The sequence below is a fragment of the Pseudopipra pipra genome, chromosome 4, assembly GCF_036250125.1.
Source record: "Pseudopipra pipra isolate bDixPip1 chromosome 4, bDixPip1.hap1, whole genome shotgun sequence".
Lineage (NCBI taxonomy): Eukaryota > Metazoa > Chordata > Aves > Passeriformes > Pipridae > Pseudopipra > Pseudopipra pipra.
The window spans coordinates 6,958,897-6,979,744 of record NC_087552.1 but is presented as its reverse complement, the minus strand read 5'-3'; the positions used below and the strand labels follow the sequence as shown (position 1 = coordinate 6,979,744).

At 37.8% G+C, this 20,848-nt stretch overlaps 1 protein-coding gene across 7 annotated transcripts in view; it reads right to left on the bottom strand.

Annotated features, from left to right (window-relative positions):
- HSPA4L (heat shock protein family A (Hsp70) member 4 like) overlaps positions 1–20,848 on the bottom strand; it is an 80,257-nt gene that overhangs the window by 37,946 nt on the left and 21,463 nt on the right. For 6 of the 7 annotated variants that reach the window (XM_064651488.1, XM_064651491.1, XM_064651487.1 and 3 more), the window contains 12 exons: positions 17,467–17,670; positions 13,358–13,476; positions 12,963–13,052; positions 12,497–12,574; positions 11,531–11,720; positions 9,007–9,060; positions 6,743–6,805; positions 3,977–4,198; positions 2,984–3,406; positions 2,388–2,485; positions 1,589–1,778; positions 193–347 (listed from right to left, as the gene is read on the bottom strand). In XM_064651488.1, coding sequence (XP_064507558.1) covers positions 193–347; positions 1,589–1,778; positions 2,388–2,485; positions 2,984–3,406; positions 3,977–4,198; positions 6,743–6,805; positions 9,007–9,060; positions 11,531–11,720; positions 12,497–12,574; positions 12,963–13,052; positions 13,358–13,476; positions 17,467–17,670 — 1,886 coding nt within the window. Of the gene's footprint in view, positions 1–192; positions 348–1,588; positions 1,779–2,387; positions 2,486–2,983; positions 3,407–3,976; positions 4,199–6,742; positions 6,806–9,006; positions 9,061–11,530; positions 11,721–12,496; positions 12,575–12,962; positions 13,053–13,357; positions 13,477–17,466; positions 17,671–20,848 lie in introns of those variants that run through there. The other variant, XM_064651492.1, reaches the window with a different exon arrangement.

Genomic DNA, 20,848 nt, shown 5'->3' with positions numbered 1-20,848 from the left:
GCTGTTTTCACATTGGCTCGATGCTCCCCCCAGTTAAAGGTGGAACTTCACACCAGGGCAACTTCCCAGTCCCAAATTAAAGATACCTCAGTCAGTCTGCTCAAGCATTTCGGTGATGTGCTACAGTATTTATTCTTGACGAGTACAATGGCACACTCAAAAGCTGGAGACAAAATTTGTCTTTAAACTTACCCCACAACCCAGTAATTCATTGTTGGTGGTGGTTTCTTCTGGTCAGTCCAGTTATCAGGAGAGCACTCAAACAAAACACCATGTTCTCTTACGAGACCTGTGTCCTCAGCTGCCTTACTAAATTCTGAAATTCCACTGCCTGCCTTTTCCTTTTTCTGTAAAACAATTGCTGAAACATTAGTAGAGAAGGAAAGATGTTTACAAAACACTAGCAAATATAACTATGTGATTTCTTCAAGACTCTCTGATGAATGACATTGCTATCAAAAAGCCAGGCTTAGAATACGTAACTAACTTGCTTACATGATTCTTCTCCCCATGGTTTTGTTCCTCTGGCATCAAAAGGCTTTTCCATTGTTACACAATTTGGAGTTAGACGCATGCTCCCTTTTTTGACTTTTTTTTTTCCTTCTAGCTGAACACTATTTCTGTATTTTAGACATCTGAAATAATACAGCTCCTTTAAAAAAACTGTTAAAACAGGTAAAGCTCTCATCTTTCTTTCTCTGTGTGCCTCCCTAATTAAGAACTGTGCTAGTAAAAGTCCATTGAATAAACTTGTCCAGGCAGGAATTTCTTTTTGTAAATAAACAGCTGAAGCACTTTGCTCAGAGTATTTTCTTACTCTTACTCAGTATAAGGGCATAAGATTTATAGAAAATAAAGATATTTTTGTGTTTAGTTGAGCTTTTAGAGTCATGTCTTATACAAAGCTTTTGAATAAACCTTAAAGTTCAGTTAATCTCTGGATCTGCAAATGAAACTCCTATTCCAATCAGTTGCTTCAAAGGCGAAATAAAAGGTTTTCTTGGAAAAAAATCTCAAGTAACTTATGTCTGCCATACGCAAACCCAGAAACCACAACTTTCAACTGCCTACAATACTGAAGATATGGGAGCTGAACATCTAGAAAAGATGGTCAAAACACCACTGTCCTAATTTCTCAAAAATGGAAGAAGAAAAAGTGAAATGCATCTTAGCAGTTCATAAGCAAAACAGGTAGTATTTGTCTGAGTGCCTTGAATTTCCTTAAACATGCTTTGGATCAAATTAATAAAGCATAGTCTAAATTACTCATAGGTTCACAGAGATTTCACAATAGACAACCCTTCCTGTATCTTTCCTTAGTACATAAAATTGTTTCATGCCAGTAAAAAATCAACTGTGCAATTAGCAAAGCAGACTTTTAGCACAATAAAAGTGCGCATTGAACACAAAATGACTGATCTGAATGGAGTATCTTATAAATTGAGAACCTGCCCATAACAGTAATATCAGAAGCTTTAAAAATGACACACATGCAAATACAGCAAAGCATTGAAATAATTAAGTGAAAACAATCTTGAAACACTGAGTTGAGAATGTAAATAGAAAAACAAAAGCAAAGTTTCTGTACCTCTTTCCTAATGGATTGCTGAAAAATGGAACGAATTGAAAGACAGCACCGATAGAAATTCTCGATTAACTGAGGGTGGATGGAGCCACCGAGCTGTGCTACTTCTTTGTGAGTTGGAGTTATAAAGATTCCTTGCATCATTTCCAAAGAGAGATAGTGGAAGAGAGTATTCTCAGGACCAGATGTCAACCTTAAAAAAATTAAATCAGAATTCAGAAATTCCAGTTTATCAACATATACTTTGTTTCTTAAGACAGAATTGTTTTTCTGGTAACTATAACAGAGTTCAAAAATGGATACAGGTATTTTCTCTACACCAAGGAAATCCTGCTGATTTGGACTGTTAATATTAATTTTTAAAAAAACAACTAACAACAAATCAAAAAATCATGGTACTAGTTAGGTACTGCATTTGTGTTCTCAAAATTTGCCCCAACAAAGAAAAATGGAAAGAAAAATAAAAACTTTGTCCTTTGTACACCTACCTAGAGACACCAAGGAGTACAAGGGATGTATATGTGTGGCTCAGAACTTTTATTTGAACTTTCAAGGTCATATAGATGTGAGATATATGCATACAACAGTGACATATTATTCAGAAACAGTGTTTTATTGTATTATTTTGTATTTTTTCTTTAATTAAGCTCTCAATTTAAGAGCTTCACTTCTGATAATCCTTGCATAGTGAAGCTTTGGTTAGAATAAAATTATGCAGGAACTTCTGTGATCTGTGTATATTCAAAAAACGATCCAAGTATGGCCTAAAATATGAACTACTTAACAAAAAATAATTTCTTACTTGATAGCATTAAGAAGTTCTTTATCTTTCTCTGAAAGGTTCTTTTTTAGATTTCCTAAATGACATGGATTTGGCAGGATGTGTTTTTTTCTAGTGGCCTGAAAAACACGCAGATAGATGAAGTAACAGAGAAAACACAGCTAAAGGAAAAACAGAATCAAACCAACAAATGACCAACTTAGAAGAAAATAATGTAGCATTTTTTGAAAAGGCCGAAACAGTTGCATCAACTAAGTTAAATGTATTTTATAGCCTATTTTAGACTAAAATGAGTTAGAAGCAGTTGGACAATTGTGCAGCAATTTGTCCTGGTAACTTATGTTTACATCATTATTTCAGGGATATTCTCCAATTATTTCTGCTGATTCAAATGCAGCTGTGCCCACTTCAGTCATGTGAAAACCCCAAATATTTATAAGCAAAGATAAAATAAAAAACCACATGATGGCTCTGAGGCTGACCCAAAGCTTCCCAAGCCAACAGAAGTATTTGCTACTGAATTCAGGGATTCTTAGATTTATTCTTTTACATTGAAAGAACACCACCCCCTAAGCCCACCAGAACTTTATCAATTCTCTCTGCCTTTATTCTCAGACCTGATCCACTACAGGTTGTGGATTAGTGCTTTCATCTTCTGCAGGACCTTCGTTACCCTGTTGGGGTCCTCCACTGTTTCTCGTAGGGCTCAGCATCTGTGTTGTTAGGGAAGAGTCCCCAAACAGAGATCTTCTGCTTGCTGGAGTAGTCGCTGGTTTGCAAGTGTTTTGTATTTTGCTTAGGATAGGCGAGGTGGTCAAGCTCTCCAGTTTGTCACGTGTTGCAGGAAGGAACCAGTCAGCACAAGCTAAAGGTGGAATGGAAGGAGAATCCAGCCTTTCCTCTATGCTGGCACCTATTCCTTCCAGTTGGAGTATGGTTGCTTTGACCTGATCTACATATATACAGTCTGGTCCTGGATTCCCAATAGCTTTGGATGCACAGCCTCCTGCCTCTAGTAGGACACACAACATGAAGTGTCTCTGCAAATATGAAAGGAGCAACATTAGCCTTTAGTTTAATGTACAGTATGTGCTGTGTTATATCTTATCTGAGATTTGGGTAAAATACAGCACTATATTCAACACTCCTTCCTCATCTTCAGAGGAGTTATTTTCTTCTAATCAAATCACATCCATGGACATCTTTCTGTTATTGTGTTATTTAAGTTAATGACCCAAACATAAAAGCTATTGCTTACAAACTCATTAGCTGTTTGCTTTAAAGAAAGTCTACATTTAAAAAAACAAAACCAGATACATATCTGAAATGAGTTGTCTGAAAAGACAAGATCATGAAGGTAAAAATACTTTCAACTGAATTGAAAAGGCATAAAAATGATCAGAATTCATACTTAACCTTTGCAAGCTTTGCAGATGTATAAATAATGCTACTCTCTGAGAAATTCTATCCCATAAAACAACTACAATATAAGTATTTTGTAAAATTACCAAAGAAAATGCATGTAATATATATATCTTAGTGAACAATAGGCAAGACACAACAGCAAAGAAGAGACCCAGAGAATGGGCATATTGCAGTTGTTAACTTACCAAGCCAACTATCAGTAAGAAGTATCTTGCTTCAGGTTCCCTGTATCCTGTAAAACTTGAACCTTCGCATGGCTGGATATGATGCTGTGGAAATACTTCCCGCCACATCACTAACTGACCGATTCTCCGTTCTGCTGCCAAGGGTAACAGACAGTAGTGCCGACAGTATAAACCTATATCAATAAGATCTTCCTTTGGCAAGTGATTACCAATCAAGTAACCCTTAAGTAAACACAGAAAAGGAAGTGTATTCAGTAAGAAATACAACACCACCATATATCACTTCAGAGTACTTTCTATGTAGAGGTATCCCTGCCCTACATGCACTGTCATCTTAAGCTATCTGCCCATAGACTGTCATCTTGGTATACTGTTGTACAACAGATAACACTGAGCTTTTGCACCACATCTAAAGACTCAAAATACTGAAATATACACAAATAAACCATCAGCATATATGCAAGTTATCAAAGGTGAGTTGGGAAATGCATGGCTTTAACAGCTTGAAAACACCTACAGCGTTAAGTTGCTCTCATTTAATTCTCTCTCCAAAATTAGTGAGCTCTCACTGGAATTAATAAAATTTCCAAAGAAGATACATAGTACAGCAGCGGTTTTAGCACTAAGAGCTTTACAGCTCAAGTGTTATCATGGTAGATACTGTGCAGGTCCATTTGTGGGAACAGTTTAGTCTTGTGACACTACCAACATAAAGAACAATTGCATGATAAAATCACCAAAGTTTTCTTTAAGTAAAGGCACTTATCTTCCTCTTTATACTGTTGATTACACCGTCTATATTTACTAAATAAATTTACGAATGAGGTCAAAGTGAAAAAAGCTGTTGATACAATTTCTCAAGTCTTGCATTTAAAGATGGACTAAAGATAGATTGCCTGCTGATAAAAAAGTGCAGTGAACAAAAAAATTCCTATTAGAATATCCTACAGTCTCACTTGAATTGATTCTTATTGCCTTATTACTCACTCTCTCTAATCCTCTGATCACACACCAAAAAACTCCAGTTTCAAAGATGTATTTTGTTCTTATGATCATACAGTACATATAATTGCCTTTCACAATTTTTTTCTGTTATGGTGTTTGAGTTCTGGTACTAGAAATACATGTTTAAAGCAGTCATACATTTATTTCATATTTAGAATCATAGAATCGTAGAATCGACTGGGTTGGAAAAGACCTCCGAGATCATCGAGTCCAACCCTTGGTCCAAATCCAGTCCATTTACTAGATCATGGCACTCAGTGCCACGTCCAATCTGCGTTTAAAAATCTCCAGGGATGGTGAATCCACCACCTCTCTGGGCAGCCCATTCCAATGCCTCATTACTCTCTCTGTAAAGAATTTTCTCCTGATATCCAACTTAAATTTCCCCTGGCGGAGCTTAAGCCCGTGCCCCCTTGTCCTATTGCTGAGTGCCTGAGAGAAGAGACCAACCCCCACCTGGCTAGAACTTCCCTTCAGGTAGTTATAGACGGTGATGAGGTCACCTCTGAGCCTCCTCTTCTCCAGGCTAAACAACCCCAGCTCCCTCAGCCTCTCCCCATAGGACTTATGCTCCAGTCCCTTCACCAGCCTTGTTGCTCTTCTCTGGACCCGCTCCAGCACCTCAATATCCTTTCTGAACTGAGGGGCCCAGAACTGAACACAATACTCAAGGTGTGGCCTCACCAACGCAGAGTACAGGGGAAGGATCACTTCCCTGGTCCTGCTGGCCACGCTATTTTTGATACAGGACAAGATCCCATTGGCCTTCTTGGCCACCTGGGCACACTGTTGGCTCATGTTGAGCTTCCTGTCAATTAGTACCCCCAGGTCCTTTTCTGCCTGGCTGCTTTCCAGCCACTCTGTGCCCAGCCTGTAGCGCTGCATGGGGTTGTTGTGGCCAAAGTGCAGGACCTGGCACTTGGCTTTATTGAACTTCATCCCATTGGAATCAGCCCACCTCTCAAGTCTATCCAGATCCCTCTGCAGAGCCCTCCTGCCTTCCAGCAGGTCGACACTCCCTCCCAATTTGGTGTCATCAGCAAATTTGCTGATGATGGACTCAATCCCCTCATCTAAATCATCTATAAAGATGTTAAACAGGACTGGGCCCAACACTGATCCCTGGGGAACACCACTGGTGACCGGCCGCCAGCTGGATGCAGCTCCATTCACCAGCACTCTCTGGGCCCGACCCTCCAGCCAGCTCCTAATCCAGGAGAGGGTACACTTGTCCAAGCCATGGGCTACCAGCTTTTCCAGGAGTATATTATGGGAGACAGTGTCAAAGGCCTTGCTGAAGTCTAGATAGACCACATCCACAGCCTTCCCCTCATCCACCAGGTGGGTCACCTGATCGTAAAAAGAGATCAGGTTGGTCAGACAGGACCTGCCCCTCCTAAACCCATGCTGGCTGGGTCTAATCCCTTGTCCATCCTGAAGGTGCTGTGTGATTGCACTCAGGATGATCTGCTCCATAACCCTGCCAGGCACCGAGGTCAGGCTGACAGGCCTGTAGTTGCCAGGGTCCTGCTTGCAGCCTTTTTTGTGGATTGGGGTGACATTCGCCAACCTCCAATCATCTGGGACCTTCCTAGAGAGCCAGGACTGTTGGAAGATGATGGAGAGCGGTTTGGCAAGCTCTTCTGCCAGCTCCCTCATCACCATTTGTGAGGTTCTGAAAGGGTAATTCCAGGAATAAATTAGATTTTTATTTTTTTTGCTAATCTTTAGGTCGTAATCGTTAATAATCATTAATATTACCTTGTAGAAGAGACAAGAGCCCAAAATCATATATAATCTTCTCATGTCATAATAATCTTCAGACTGTGGGGGAAAAAATAATTGTATTGTTTTTAATTCAGAATTTTTATTTTATTTACCAAATGCAAGTGAACTACTTCTGGTAAATTGTAATCAATATATTACTTAATGTTTTCATATTTGACCACCTCTTATTACTAGTACAGCAATTAATACTGAGCAGTAAAGGGAATACCAAATTTTTAGCCTCCATTATTAATTTTCATATCATTAAAATTTTCTCACAAAATTCCAGCTGAAAATAACAAGTTTCCTATTTAACAGTTATTTGTCCATTAAAAATTTTTGTTAGGATTTGCTCACTCTCACAGTTCTTAACAGCAAAGTACCTGCAGTGTAACTATTGACACCAGGGGCCCTCGTAGAGTAAAACTTTCAAGTCAAAGCATTTTTTCCAGTACTTGACATTTTACCTAAAATACACCCATTCATTGATCTTTTAATGCCCAGTGGTCTCTGATTAGTAACACTCTGTTTAGCTGTAGTTTAAATTAAGTAGGTGCAATCAATTTCTGTGCAATAAACTGTAACTTACAAACACTGCTTTCTGTAAGTATTCATCCAGGTTGTTTAGAACAATTCTATTCTCTTGAATAGAATTTTAAAGTAACTGTTCTGAAACATGAGTTTAAGAGAGCTTTTTCATGACAAAGTAAAGCTGAAATTTCAATATGTTTACACCTCACACAGCAAGAGTTACTTAAGTAAATTACTACAGTCTCCTTTAACAGTATTAAAAATAAGCATAATTTGTAATTATTTTCTGTAAACTGGAAAATTTAAGTTCTCATTGCTCCACAGGTGTTTTCAGGTTTATTCACAATTGCTTGGGAAGGAGACAACTATATACACAAAGAAGAAATGTAACAACAATCAGCTGTATTAAAATTAAAGTGCTTTTGTAAACATATGTCCTGGGTTACACAAAGACTGGTATCCACCTTTTCTCTTTTCTCCAAATATGCCTACTAATTTAGGCTGTGGGGAGGGACTTAAGATAAGGGTGGTACTCTATTATCCCAGAGGAAGAATGTATCCACCAGTGTGAAAAGACTGGAAGGCTGATGACTCAGAGGACACCTACACCTGCCACCTCAGGCAATGAGCTGAGTATTGTCTCTTTGTCCTTACACAAATGACTCATCTGCGATAACTCCCCTTGGGGAGGCATCAGGACAGTTCACACACACACACACACACACACACACACACACACACACACACACACACACACACACACACACGGCTTTAAGATATTAATCTCTGCTATCTCTGCTGATGGCCATAATGAATCCATATGTGCTTAGAAGGTGTCAAAGACTCTTGAAATGTCCCATGATCCAGTGTTAATCATCCAGGGAAGAACTCCCTGCCCCTAGGAAGGTACCAGAGGTGTTCTCACCTACCCTGAGCCCAATAAAAGACCACATTTGGACTTCACTCGGCAGACCAAGGTCTTCTTCCCTCACTCCATGAGACTTCTCCCACCTGGACCTCCTCCCACCTCCTCAGCGGATCAGGACTACAGCCATCATCAGAGTTGCAGCAATCAGGTCTCATCACTGGACCCAGCAGGTGTCTTGTGGGTCCTTCCAGTTGTCTGAGAGGTTCACAGCCCTGCTTCAGTAACTGCCTGCACCGGCACTGCAGCCTCACGCCAGCACTGACCCTCCAAACCACTCCTGCCAGGCTTTACCAGGTGAGGGGAGGCTGGATGCCATCTTGTTTTGGTCCAATGGGCAGGAGCTTGGAAATTTTTCTGGTTAGCTTATCCCAGTTTTATCAGTATTGTTCAGCATTCTTCTCGATAAAGAGTTATTTTTTCACTTACATCTGGGCGTGTTTGATCTCTTTCTCTCTCTTTCTATTGGAGAGAAGCAGGGGTATTGAATCGGAGGAAGGAGACTTCTGTCCAAAGTCTCTGCCCCTCCAAATTGTCTCAAACCGAGACAACATCCCATGGACTTAAGTTACATTAAATCATGGATTTTCAGTGATTAATCCTATAGGATTAATATTAACCATGGAGACAAAATTCAGGATAAATAGAATGGGTAAATGGATCTATCTTTAAAGAATAATACAACATTCCTTTGCTTTGACTCCCACTTGATGAGAAAAAGTAGATGAGTTTGAAATTAGTGCTGAATATGAGACTAAGGCAAAGAGACAGTGTGCAATGCAAACAAAAATAAGATGTTTACCAGCTCTGCGAAGTCAGCTGCTTCCAGATCACTCAGTGCCGTGTCAATTTCCATCTGAAATATTTAAACAGCACTTCTTAATAGACATTTCCAACACATTAATTTCTCATAATAGCATAGGTTGCTCTGTCTCGCTGGTCTCAGATTAGAAGTAACAAAGTAAGTGGATAAAAATTTGCATGTACTTTTCAATAGTAACATCAAATATCAAGAACACCTTGAGCCATCAGATTAAAGGAAAATCCTTCTTAAATGCTGTCTATCCCCCTGCTCTTTGAAACTGTACAATTTCCCTCCTTGTGTGCCTGCTGAACATAGTGTTTGGCGCAAAGGTGCTTTAGATGTCTAGAGACAAATCTCAAATCTGGCACACTATTGCATCCAACTGAGTTATCAGAAAAATCTTTTACACAATGGATTTAGTTTTTTTGTCTCTATGGAAATTGCCAAAACTTTCTCACGCATTATCTTTGTTCTACTAAAACTGCTTTAGGTGTCCTAATTTCTGTAACTACAAAAGCTGCTGGTTAATGTAAATTTTAAGAGTACTTCAAGAAACATAGTACTAGGCACTGAAACCCCTGACGTAAAGGTAGTACTTAATGAAAAGAACCTAAACCCCGTAATTACAAACTTCTTGGGCTGTATTAACAGGCTGCCTCTAATTGAAACAGCCAGTTTTCAAACTAAGCAATGTCAGCGGGGCTGCTGGCAGTCAAAAATTAACCAGTCTCTCAGCTTTTCCCCAGCCAAAATTTAAATGGCTTTCTGCCCAAAGAACTGACATTTTTAGTTTTATATTCCTTATAGGATATAAATATCTTCACCAAAATGTTAACTGGAAATGTCATGTTCTGCAACAATAACATTTTTTCTGGAAAATATGAATGATCTCAGACAACTTTGGAAAGTGATGTCCATATCACAAATATAAATGACGCTGTTGTCTAAATCCCTTTAAAACTTAACTATTTTTCAAGAAAGAAACAACCTGGAAGCGGAACTATAGAACAAAGTGCAATAGAGTCTTTCTATAGACACTTGAGAGAGAAGAAAAAAGCATGGAGGAAAAAACCTAATCTCTTCTGAGACACTCCATAAATATGCACTTCTATAGCTAAAACATATATAACAGTGTTCATACATATTATAAAAGCAGAGGTTGGATTAAAATAATTGCAAACATATTGTCCTCAAGCGCATATTTAGCAAAAATGTATCTGGACACATCCTATAGGGTAAGGTAGAAAGAACTAAATAACTATCAGTCTGCAACTAAAGATAAAAGAGGAGACAATTCTCTTTTAAAGGAGAAAAGAGAGAAGACCACAGAAATATGTTTGGAAACTAATAGCATTGACTGATACACAACTTGCAACATTCAGGGCAATTTCTATTACTGAATCACAGCAAACCTGTAAAGTTGAAAGACTTACCCCTTCATCCCTTCTCCTCCAAACACACTTATAAAAATTATACAGTGAGGTCTTATTAAACATAAAAATCAGAAACCCAGAAAAGTCCTAGTTAATATTATCTTCAAATAAAGACTGTATAAATTACAGAATATGCTACTGTAGAAGAAAGGTCATTTTGAACATCCAAACTCAGTCCTTTCACAAAGCCGTTCTGAGAAACACTTGCAATTTTCCATGAAGTTCAGCAAGTACAATGTTCATTTCTCTTATTGTTGCTGATGAAATAAGTTTGGATAATGGAGTTTATGGTCAACTCAGATTACAATCATTGTCTAATAATTAGAATTAGCCTTAACTATGTTATCTACAAACTTACAAATATTTTGGGTCTATGCAAAAATGAAAGGAAACTCTGAGCTTAAAACTTCCAAGCTGTTTTATTTGCATTGAATCGTGGCAAATACTCATTAAAAAACAAAATCTACCATGACAAGACTAACCTATTCTAAACCAGAATCATAGATGTTAAAGCCATGAAAATGACATTTATGACTGACAGCTATAATTCCATTTACTATGATCTACCTTTTGTTTTACTAGTGCTTAATGCACAACCTAGTTTCTAATTAAGAGGTAAACAGACACAGTGGAATGGTGCAGAAAAGCTGTACCTGTATGTGTCACACAAATGACATGTGGATATTTATTTTGATTTTGCAACAGCCATTTATAACTCTCCTAAATTACAAGCTATGGGCTTCTGGAGTAGTATTTCCTACCTGGAAAAATATTTCAGTGGTCAAAATCAAACATAAAGCTACATACTATGGGCTGCTTTCCCTACTCTATATCCTAGTTCTTAGAGATGTGTGTGTATATATTTTAAATAAAGTTTTAAGTCCTCTGTCATCATAATCTCTTCCTAGATAACTCTAAAGCCACTAAACACACTGTGGGAATGACAGTGTAGCTCCAAACCTGAATAAAGGATCTGGTAGGAAAATGGATGGTCATGGATGAGCAAAGGTAAATTACACAATAACAGCAGAAGATTTTTCGGTCTCTCATATACAAATTTTTCCAAAGAGATGTGAAAAGGACATTACCTTGATCTCCCGAGGCAGCGTCAGCCAGCGCAGGCCTGGGAGATTGTCCAAGAACAAGGCACTACAGGTCTCGTAGTGCTGAGCACTGGGGCTGGCACTCGGCTCGAGCCTCACAGGCTGAAGTGCACGCTGGAAGAACAGGTTGAAAAAATGATCGAGGCGAGAAACATTTTCCACCTGGCAAAAAGCACTGAACAAACATGAACTCCAAGTTAGAATAACATTGAGAAACTTGCAGCTTATTTATATAACCCTCAGTGCTACACAAGTCTCTTTGCAGCATGATGCTACATTTGGATGTATTTTTAACATGAAACAACCCACTAGGCTAATATCCAGGCAGTAGCTAAAAATAAAGAACAAACTAAAACAGTATGGTATCATAGCAGATGTCTTAGAGCAACTTGATATGATTTAAACATCAGTCTCATCCTTCTGGAAACTGAGATTTATTCTTTTTCTTTCTCTATGGCATACACACGTTAAGCATGAATTGATGCAAGCATATGAATAATCTATCTTGGCAATTTTATCTAGGTCAAGACTCAAAATTTTCTGGGTGATTTCCAAATGCAGAGAAAGACAGTCACTGCAAGTCCAGAGTGTTTACTTTATTAAAAATATAATACTGATTCATATGTATATTTTACAGACAGTGCTTGAACGTAAAGGATAACATTTGCAGAGTGCTGTTGATATCCACCGGGACTTAGATTATGTGAATGATTTAACCTAATCAAGGACAAAACTTCCTGAAATGACAAAGACTGTTTAAAAAGTGTCTTACTAGTGTTCCGACCGAGAGCAAAAGGCAAGAAGAACATAATTCTGTTTTTTATGCAAGTGTAAAGGCACAGGCAAAGAAATTCCATGTAGACATTAAAATTAATGCTACTATTTGTCTTTTTCAGTGAGCACCAATGAGAAATATGTGAGTGAAAAGAAAATACTTTTGAAAGAACTCACCTGTCCAAAGAACCGTACATAAACATTAAGGTCCTGACAACATCTTCAATCATGTTCCTCAGCTGAGAAAGTGGCACACTAAAAAAAAAAAAAAAATTAAAACGTACAGCTTTACCATGAATAAGTAGTCCTCCTAGAACACATAGGTGTGTAATATTACTGATGTTATACAGCAGTCTCTACGAAGTACTTGAATTTACCAAATCCTATAAAATATTACTGTTTTCTAACCTGCATGTATTTCTGAGATCTTATTCCTTCAGAGCAAATGAAAAAGAAACTGCAACAATGGATATATAAAAGATGAGAATAAAGTCAATCAAAAAATAAGAATCACAGGTATAAAGACTAGTTTTAGTAAAAAGAGTACATTGTAAGCCCTTTCTTGCTTTTTTGTTAGAAGAGTACAATTTGAGGACACAAAATAAAATTTAAGGGAAAACAAAATCTTTTCTCTGAAACTCACTTCTCTTCAGGAAGGCCAATTATGAGCAACTTGTCAGATTCTTTCCAGTAAACAACTTGAACCAGTTTTTCACATAAGAAAAGGGAGGAACTAGAAAAATTAAACCAGAAATACTTCTGTTAACAATATGAAGTTATAAAAGAGTTAAAAACAATTTCACTGAAGTGAAAATCCTACTAGTCACTGCTACCCACTACAAGGAAATTCCCCCATACCAATGTACCTGCAGGCTGAGCAGTCCAACTTCAGGCATGTTGTTCTAGTTAAAACGTTACTGCCTAAACAGGTTGAGTCACTTTGGTTTTGTCTATAACTTGACACATAACCCATGTCTGCTGTACATGTATGTATAAAGTAATAAAAATAACAATACATTACATTTCAAATACTTTTACCTGATAATCTCGGTACCAGTAACATTTTCCAGTATGTCAGACAGTGTGAGAAATATTCCTCTCACACTTTTCAGTTTTTGGGATGCTTCAGATATGGGGTACTGATAAAGAATTTCTTGCTGTGAAGAAAGTTAGCTGTTAGTTAAGCAAAGCAAAACCAATCCCCCCCCAAAAAGAATCCCCACAGAAAACAAGATATTTTTTTTTTGTGGTAACAGGGTTTTTTTTAAACATGAAAACTTTTCTCATATAGTTTCATATGGTAGTGAAACAAGCAGTGAGCTGCATGGGCATACTGGAAAGTTCTAAAATGCACATGAATGTTTCTGACAGTTTTAAATTTTCTATTTTATAGAAAAGCACAACTTACTTAGAATCATTATTACATGAAGAAACATAAAACGACAAACAGTATGGCCACTGCATTTTAAAGCTTTAAGTACACTGTTACCAGTCTGATTCCAAGAGATAGGAAGAAACTCTTTATTGTCAGGGTGGTGACGCACTGGAACGGGTTGCCCAGAGAAGCTTGGATGCCCCATCCCTAGGAGTGTTCAAGGACAGGCTGGACAGGCTTTGAGTAACCTGGTCTAGTGGAAGGTCTCCCTGCCCATGGCAAGCAGCTGAAACAAGATGATCTTTAAGGTCCCTTCCAACCCAAGCCATCCTAGCCTTCTCTGATTCTACTATTTGTATGGTTCTTTCTGTGTTTAAATTCTGATTTAAATCATCATCAAACATACAGCTCTTCAAAACCAACAGTAAGAATATGAAAACTCCAGTCTCTCTATATAACCCTACCTAACTGCTTTACCTGTACAGCATAAAATATAACTGAGATATATACTCAAATAACATACGCCATTAACATTTCTCATGACCATCTGCGTCAACATGTTCTTAAACAGGTCATCTTGACGCTCAGTAAAATAAGTCATCTTAAAGCTCAGATAAATATTTGTGACAATTATTTTTCTTTTTCTAACCAGTTTTTTTTAATAATCTTTTTATGCAAGCACTTTTAAAAATTTTGTATTATTTCAGCAACCATAAAAATACAGTAATAGGCAAACACGATTCCTCGTAATTTATTGCTTTCTGCCAAATCATGATGGACCAAAAATAATGCATGTAGTATTAGGCATATCCACTGCAAAGAGTATAGTAAATTATCTTTTTACACGAATAAAAGAAACATAAGCATTATTAAGTTCCCTATTTATGTCACTAAGCACATTCAGCCAGTACCATTAGAAAATTTTCCTCATCAAGACTAAAAGAAGTTTCATTACAGAAGGACCTGGAAACTCTTCATTCTTATCCAATTTAATTAGCTCTATTTACAAATACTCATTAGTGACAAGGATCTTTTTTTCTGGAATCAATCCCTCAACTGGAGAAACCCTGCTGTTTTCTAATTACAGCAGTGCAGAGGGCTAGAAAGAGCCTTTTTCCACCCCTCACTATGAACTGGGGCCTTTACACTGAATTAATTTGTGAATTATCTGTACACTTTCCCAGGGAAAGAAAAGCCAACTGTAACAAAAGGGCAGAGCAGTATCACATCTGTATATACTGATTTAGCAAGGTTCAGCACATGCCACCATACCAGGTCAGCTGTCTCAAAAGCGAGCCCAAAGGTCACAGGCCGAACACAGTGGAACTAATAAACGACAAGCAGCTCATTCCTTAAAAAGTGTAAGCCCTTCCTTAACCCAAAAATCCAGACCTGGACAGACTCCGAACTAATGGCTTCTAGTAACACTATCGTGTAGGAGGAATATGAACATTATTCCTTTTTAGACCTGGTATCACCAAAAATCAGGTCAAACGCAAAGATGTTATAGTTGCACACTAGTACGAATAATGTATAACTGTAATACTTACCTTAACCTAAAATCTAAAAAAGACAGGATCAATCTTACTGAAACTGTTGCCATCTGTGACACCCCCCACAGGCGTACACACATCCCAAATGATTTCCAACACTACTTTCTTTTACAGCTGAATAGACAGAGCTTACAAGTCTTTTTTAAAGCTCATTAATTCTATTTTTAGGTGCCAAAAGCTCACAAGTGGAAGAATTAGTTACTAGTTCCAGTTGCCATAGTTTACATGGATGTGATCTGCATACCGTGCCTCCTTTGGATATGGGTAAAGCAGTTTAGTAAAGGATCATTATATTTTTGTTGTGCAGTATGGCATAGGTGTATCATAACTTCAGTGTTAATTTAAAGTACTATATAAACTAAATTTGGGACAGTACATCTACAGGCTATAAGTTGCTTAATGTTCAGTAAAAAGACAAATGCCTTGAAGAAGGCAGCAATTTTTTTTGTAATGAAATGTTATAAAGAGCTTGATTACACCAGCAAAGCATCCCTCAACATTAGACTATTTGGGGCTGCGTAACTGCCAAGACTTCTCAGGGAAACAATTATTTCACAGTGTGAAGGGACAACATGTGCATTACAATTCCTCTTTTACCTCTGCTCAATGTTCAGGATTAATCCCGTTTCTTGGGAGAGCTTAAAGAAATAATGGGACAAGAAAGCAGTACTGGATCTACACTGCAGTGTAGGAATTGCAATTAGGCATTTGCATGTCTATTTCCCTACCAACAGAGGAGCCAGCGATCCTGAAATTATTTTTTTTAATATTTCATAAAGTTTATGGGATCAAGAAAATACTGGTCTTTAAGTCTATCACAACCATCCACAAGTGTTCTATCCACATAACATAGCAATCTTGGACTACTGAAAACTCAGAACTGAAGAAAAAGAGAAATATTTGAAATATGCAAGTGAACTTTGATAAAGAATCTTAAGTTTATTTAATTTACAGTTAAATGAGCTCTTTTAATTTTTATTGTAAGAAAATACTAAAGAAGAAAAACACTGTGATATTGTATGTATTATGATATCATGTAATTTTCTAGGGTTCTCTTCCGAGCCCTGTCTCTAGAAAGTAAAATTAAACTCCACTATGTGTAGCTGTAACACTTCTTCTCTATCACACATCACTAACAGAACAACACAGACTTGTACCAGTTGAAAAACTGTATAAAGGAAGTAAAGATATTTCAGAGAAGGGATGGAGCACTGAGTGAATCTAAGGATAAATTCCAGGGGAAAGAAATCAAGATGTCTTTTTTCTGCTCCCCACTCCATCACTGTCCTGCCATCCCAGTCCCTGAGGACTGGCAAAACTTGTACTTTGTTTGATATCTCCTCATCACAGATAATATAAGATCACTGGGACACAACGCTAAATTTGAGAATTCACACAAGGGGAGAAGAGTCTTTTTCCAAATGTTTGTCCCTAAAAGTCTACTTTGTCCATTTGTCATTTTTAGATTAGGCAAGAGGCCAAACTCAGCACCAACCCTCCCCCCCCCCCCCCCCCACTGCTCTGTGTCCCGGCATTAAGAGGAGTATCTGTAGCTATGGCTACATCATGGACAACATCTACACAAACTTACAATGGCTTACATCTACACTGGTAAAATTTTTCTGAACACAGAAAGGAAAGAGATGTGAAAGGAAGTTTTACAGGACAAAGGGAAAGTACTTCAGTAGTTCTAAACCGCTGCCCCAAGCAAGAATCAGCCGCTGATTGCAAACAGCAGGCAGGCCAGAGTCCTCTAAGAAAAGGCACATTAGCATTTCAAAACAGGAGCCAGACAGATTATGAATGTGGACTGCCAACATCTCCTGCTGGGGGAAATTCTTTTGGCTCGGCAGATTCCACAGTTCCAAGTTGGAGAGGCGTTGAAAACACCCCGTCCAGCATGTGAGAGAGGACACGAGACACAACACTGCACTGGTGAACGTACCTCGCCTTTGCAGTTACACCTCTGGCCTCTCCTCATGTGCTGACCCGAACTGAGTTTAGGTCCAATTAGACTTTGTCAGCACTGATGCTATTTTTTATCCCTCTGGAATTTCAGGCCTTATTTCTGCCAAAAGGGACATTTTGCAGATGACTCACTACTCGAAACATTTAGCAAGATTATTTATTTATTCATTTATTTATTTAACATCAAATGTCACAGCAGTTGCTGTTGTCAGTTGTTATTTCACTTCAGATTTATTCAGTCAGCCACATACCTCATCCTTGGATGTTTCAGAGTCCAGTTTCAGTGTGAGGAACATGACAATATGAGGCACGTCCTGAACAGCCTGCTGAAGGTCTGTACTGTCTTCTCCCCACAGGAGCCGAACCAGATTGTTCATACTTGACTGTGCCTGTTTGTTCATTTGCTGAGAAGTTACTTCAGGCTCAAATACTGAGGTTTCAAATGTAAGTTTAACCTATTAAGATAATTAATTATTGTGAAAACGAGGCTGTACTTACAATTATGTCCCAACATCAAATGAAAGAGATGCAGTTTTAGCCCTTTAAGAGATTAAGTTTTCTCAGCTTTACTGACATGTAAGCACACAAAAGTTCCTCCTGTTTCAAGAAAACCAACTGTACATTTAGCATCATATAACCATCTATTACAAAGGACAAAGTTAGCTATTACATGCTCTATGAACCATGTGAGTAAGCATGTGGTTTGCTGTGTTTTCATGCTTAATTCTTATGGTCTTGAGAATGGAAAAATATACTTACTTTGAACGCAAAACCTATACTACCCTGACTTTGAAAAACACATAATATTTGACTTCTTTTGAAATGTCAGCACTTTCCTAAGTATATTTCCTCAAGGCTCTTTCTGGACCACTTCTTTGCCCTTTTGAGTGCACAGGAAAATCGGTTTAAATTTACATTAGACTGAAAAAGTCTGTTAAATTGTAACAGTAGCAACTCTTTCAATCTTTCATTTTCACCATGTTAATTTTTTTAACTGTAAAATCAGCATATAAGAGTTTTGTTGCTGTATTTAACAATTCACACAACTACCAAGCATAAAAATTGTTTACATACTTTGCTGTGCTGTCTTTAGAAGAAAAAAAAAGATCAAAGCACAGAGTATCCTCTCTTAAATAACAAAGGTTTAAATGATCAAGCTTACTTTGCCAAAGAATTATGTTTTCTGTCTTTATTTTCCAAATAAAGTAAAAATCAGGAATATTAGAAGAAACACATATTTCCTGACTAACAAGCAACACATAATCCAAACTATGTTGAAATATGTTTCAGAATTTGCTTTATATTTTTCATACCTTTTATTATCACTGCCTTACAAAAATTATGTTTGCTAGTTGTTCTGGCAGTGATGAAAGAGCAATTTTTAAATTTTTTTGTGACTGAATGCTGATATCCTAAGTATGAAAGAAGGAGATGTGAGAAACTTTTAGCTCTTGACTGAGCATAAAATTGTCATTTCCAAGGAGAAAAACTTGATTTATTTTCTCGGATGATACCTCAGTTTTTATCAGTGTTTAAAGTGACTGAAGACATATTTGGACTAAGCAGACATGCTCTCAGTTCCCCCTTTCATATGTTTCACTCAAGATGGTTCATCTACTTTAAAATAACTGTAACATGCCTATTGACTGCAAATTTCTGAACATAACACATCACACCAAATCCTGCTTCTCTGTTAAGTCCGTGACAATTTAGCCTACGGACTGATGCAACAAAAAAGTTTATATTGTCCCAGTTGCAATAAAACTGAGAAGCCCAGGCAGAGATAATTTATACATTTAAATGGAGATCATTCTCATTTTCATAATTTTGTATGTGTATGCACATATTTCAAGAGAGGAGTGCCAGCAAGAAATAAGGATGCTTTAAAACACCCAGGGCCCATCAAACTGGCTTGGAGAGAAGTGCTATCATCAACTCTTACAGCTACAACATTTATGTCATTGGCTGCCACCTTCCCATTCCACTCCACTTCTCCTCTCCTATTTTGGCTGCTATCAGCTTTTTTCTCTTTTCTCTTCCTGTTCCCCGGAACAGCACTGCCCTCCATCCTGCTCTCCTGCCCTGTGCTACCCCTGTCTTTTCTTACAGTCACTCATCCCTCACCCTCTCCTCATCAGTGTTGATTCCTTACACTGCACATAACAGGGCTTGAGGAGCAGAAACATCCAACTAAGCAGCAGCTGCTTTTTAAGACCCAGTAACTTGATAGTTCACAGTTGCAGAGGTGTTATGTTTTCTTCTCCAGCATTTTGTGATTCGGTTCTCTTTCTTTCTCATGCCATCTGCATATATTTCAGAGCATTTTCCTCATATCCCATTTAACTTTTTGCAGATTTCCTTAAGGCTCAATAGTTATTTCTCTTAACTTCTATTACATCTTGTCTGTGGACACTTATACATGACACTTAGGCTACAGTCTCAACATTAACGATGCACAGATATAATTCTTGCTGCAATCTTTTAGTCTCTCAGTTTTTTAAAAAATAAACTCAGTCTGTCTTGTCGTAAAGGCATCACCATATGGTCCTCCAGGGAAGAGCTCAAAACAAACTGGGCCAAACAGAACTTTAACTGTCCCTCCTCCTGAAGGCATCCATGCTGCCTCCCACATCACTGTAATAGAAAAGGAACAAGAGACTGTATTTCTACGTACCCTAAAACCTATTCTTTTTTTTGTGGAGGAGAAATGAATCTTCATTTTGAGCAGTGCACTGGATCTGATTAAGTATGACTACTGAAGTTCCCTTTTATAAGTACTGACTATGAAACCTTCCATAGCTTTGATTCCATTTCTCCTAAAGACAATCAGATCAATGCACAGCAGAAAAACAGAAAAGGAAATGACAGAAAGAATGGGAAAAGCACAGAAAACATTAGTATTCTACTCTATATATCACGCCCACATTCTCAATGCTTAGAACAGTTCTCAAAAAGAATTTAATCAAATGGCAAAAAGGAACTGATGAAGGTGGCAGGAACAGAAAACTGTGAGGGACATGGATGGGAATTTTCTGCTTAGAAAATATGTGACCAAAGTGGAACGTGACAGAGTTCTCCTAAGCCACGCAATGATATGAAGAGTAAGACGTGAACAGTTAACTTTTTCTAATAACACAGAAACATAGGGGTATAAAATGCACTTAATTAGATGGCAATTTGAAAGCCAACGTTAATGAACATAACACAAATCAGGTACATAAAATCACTGCTACAGGATGCTGTGGAGGTCAAAGGAATTTTAAGAACCAGATTAACAAAGGAGAATGTGCAAACCTGTAAGTGACCCTAACTATTAACTGCTGGAAAATAATGATTGGAAGGTCACTCTCTTATTTGTTTCTTAATACTTATACATTTGTCAGTATAGAAAGAGAAAATGTAGCTGTTACACCATTCGTCTGCTGCAGAAAGGCATGATTTGTGTTCATCTTCAGGAAAGTGTATGGCTGAGAATATGGATTTTATTACAGACAGAGCTGGTGGCATGGCCTGCATTTTAAAAACTGCCTGCCATTTCCTGTTTTAAGGCTCTGTTTTCCATGTGCTTACCGTTTGCACAACTGTAACTCAAAATTTCAGGCTGGAATTTTTGATTCTGACTGTCTGCCTCAG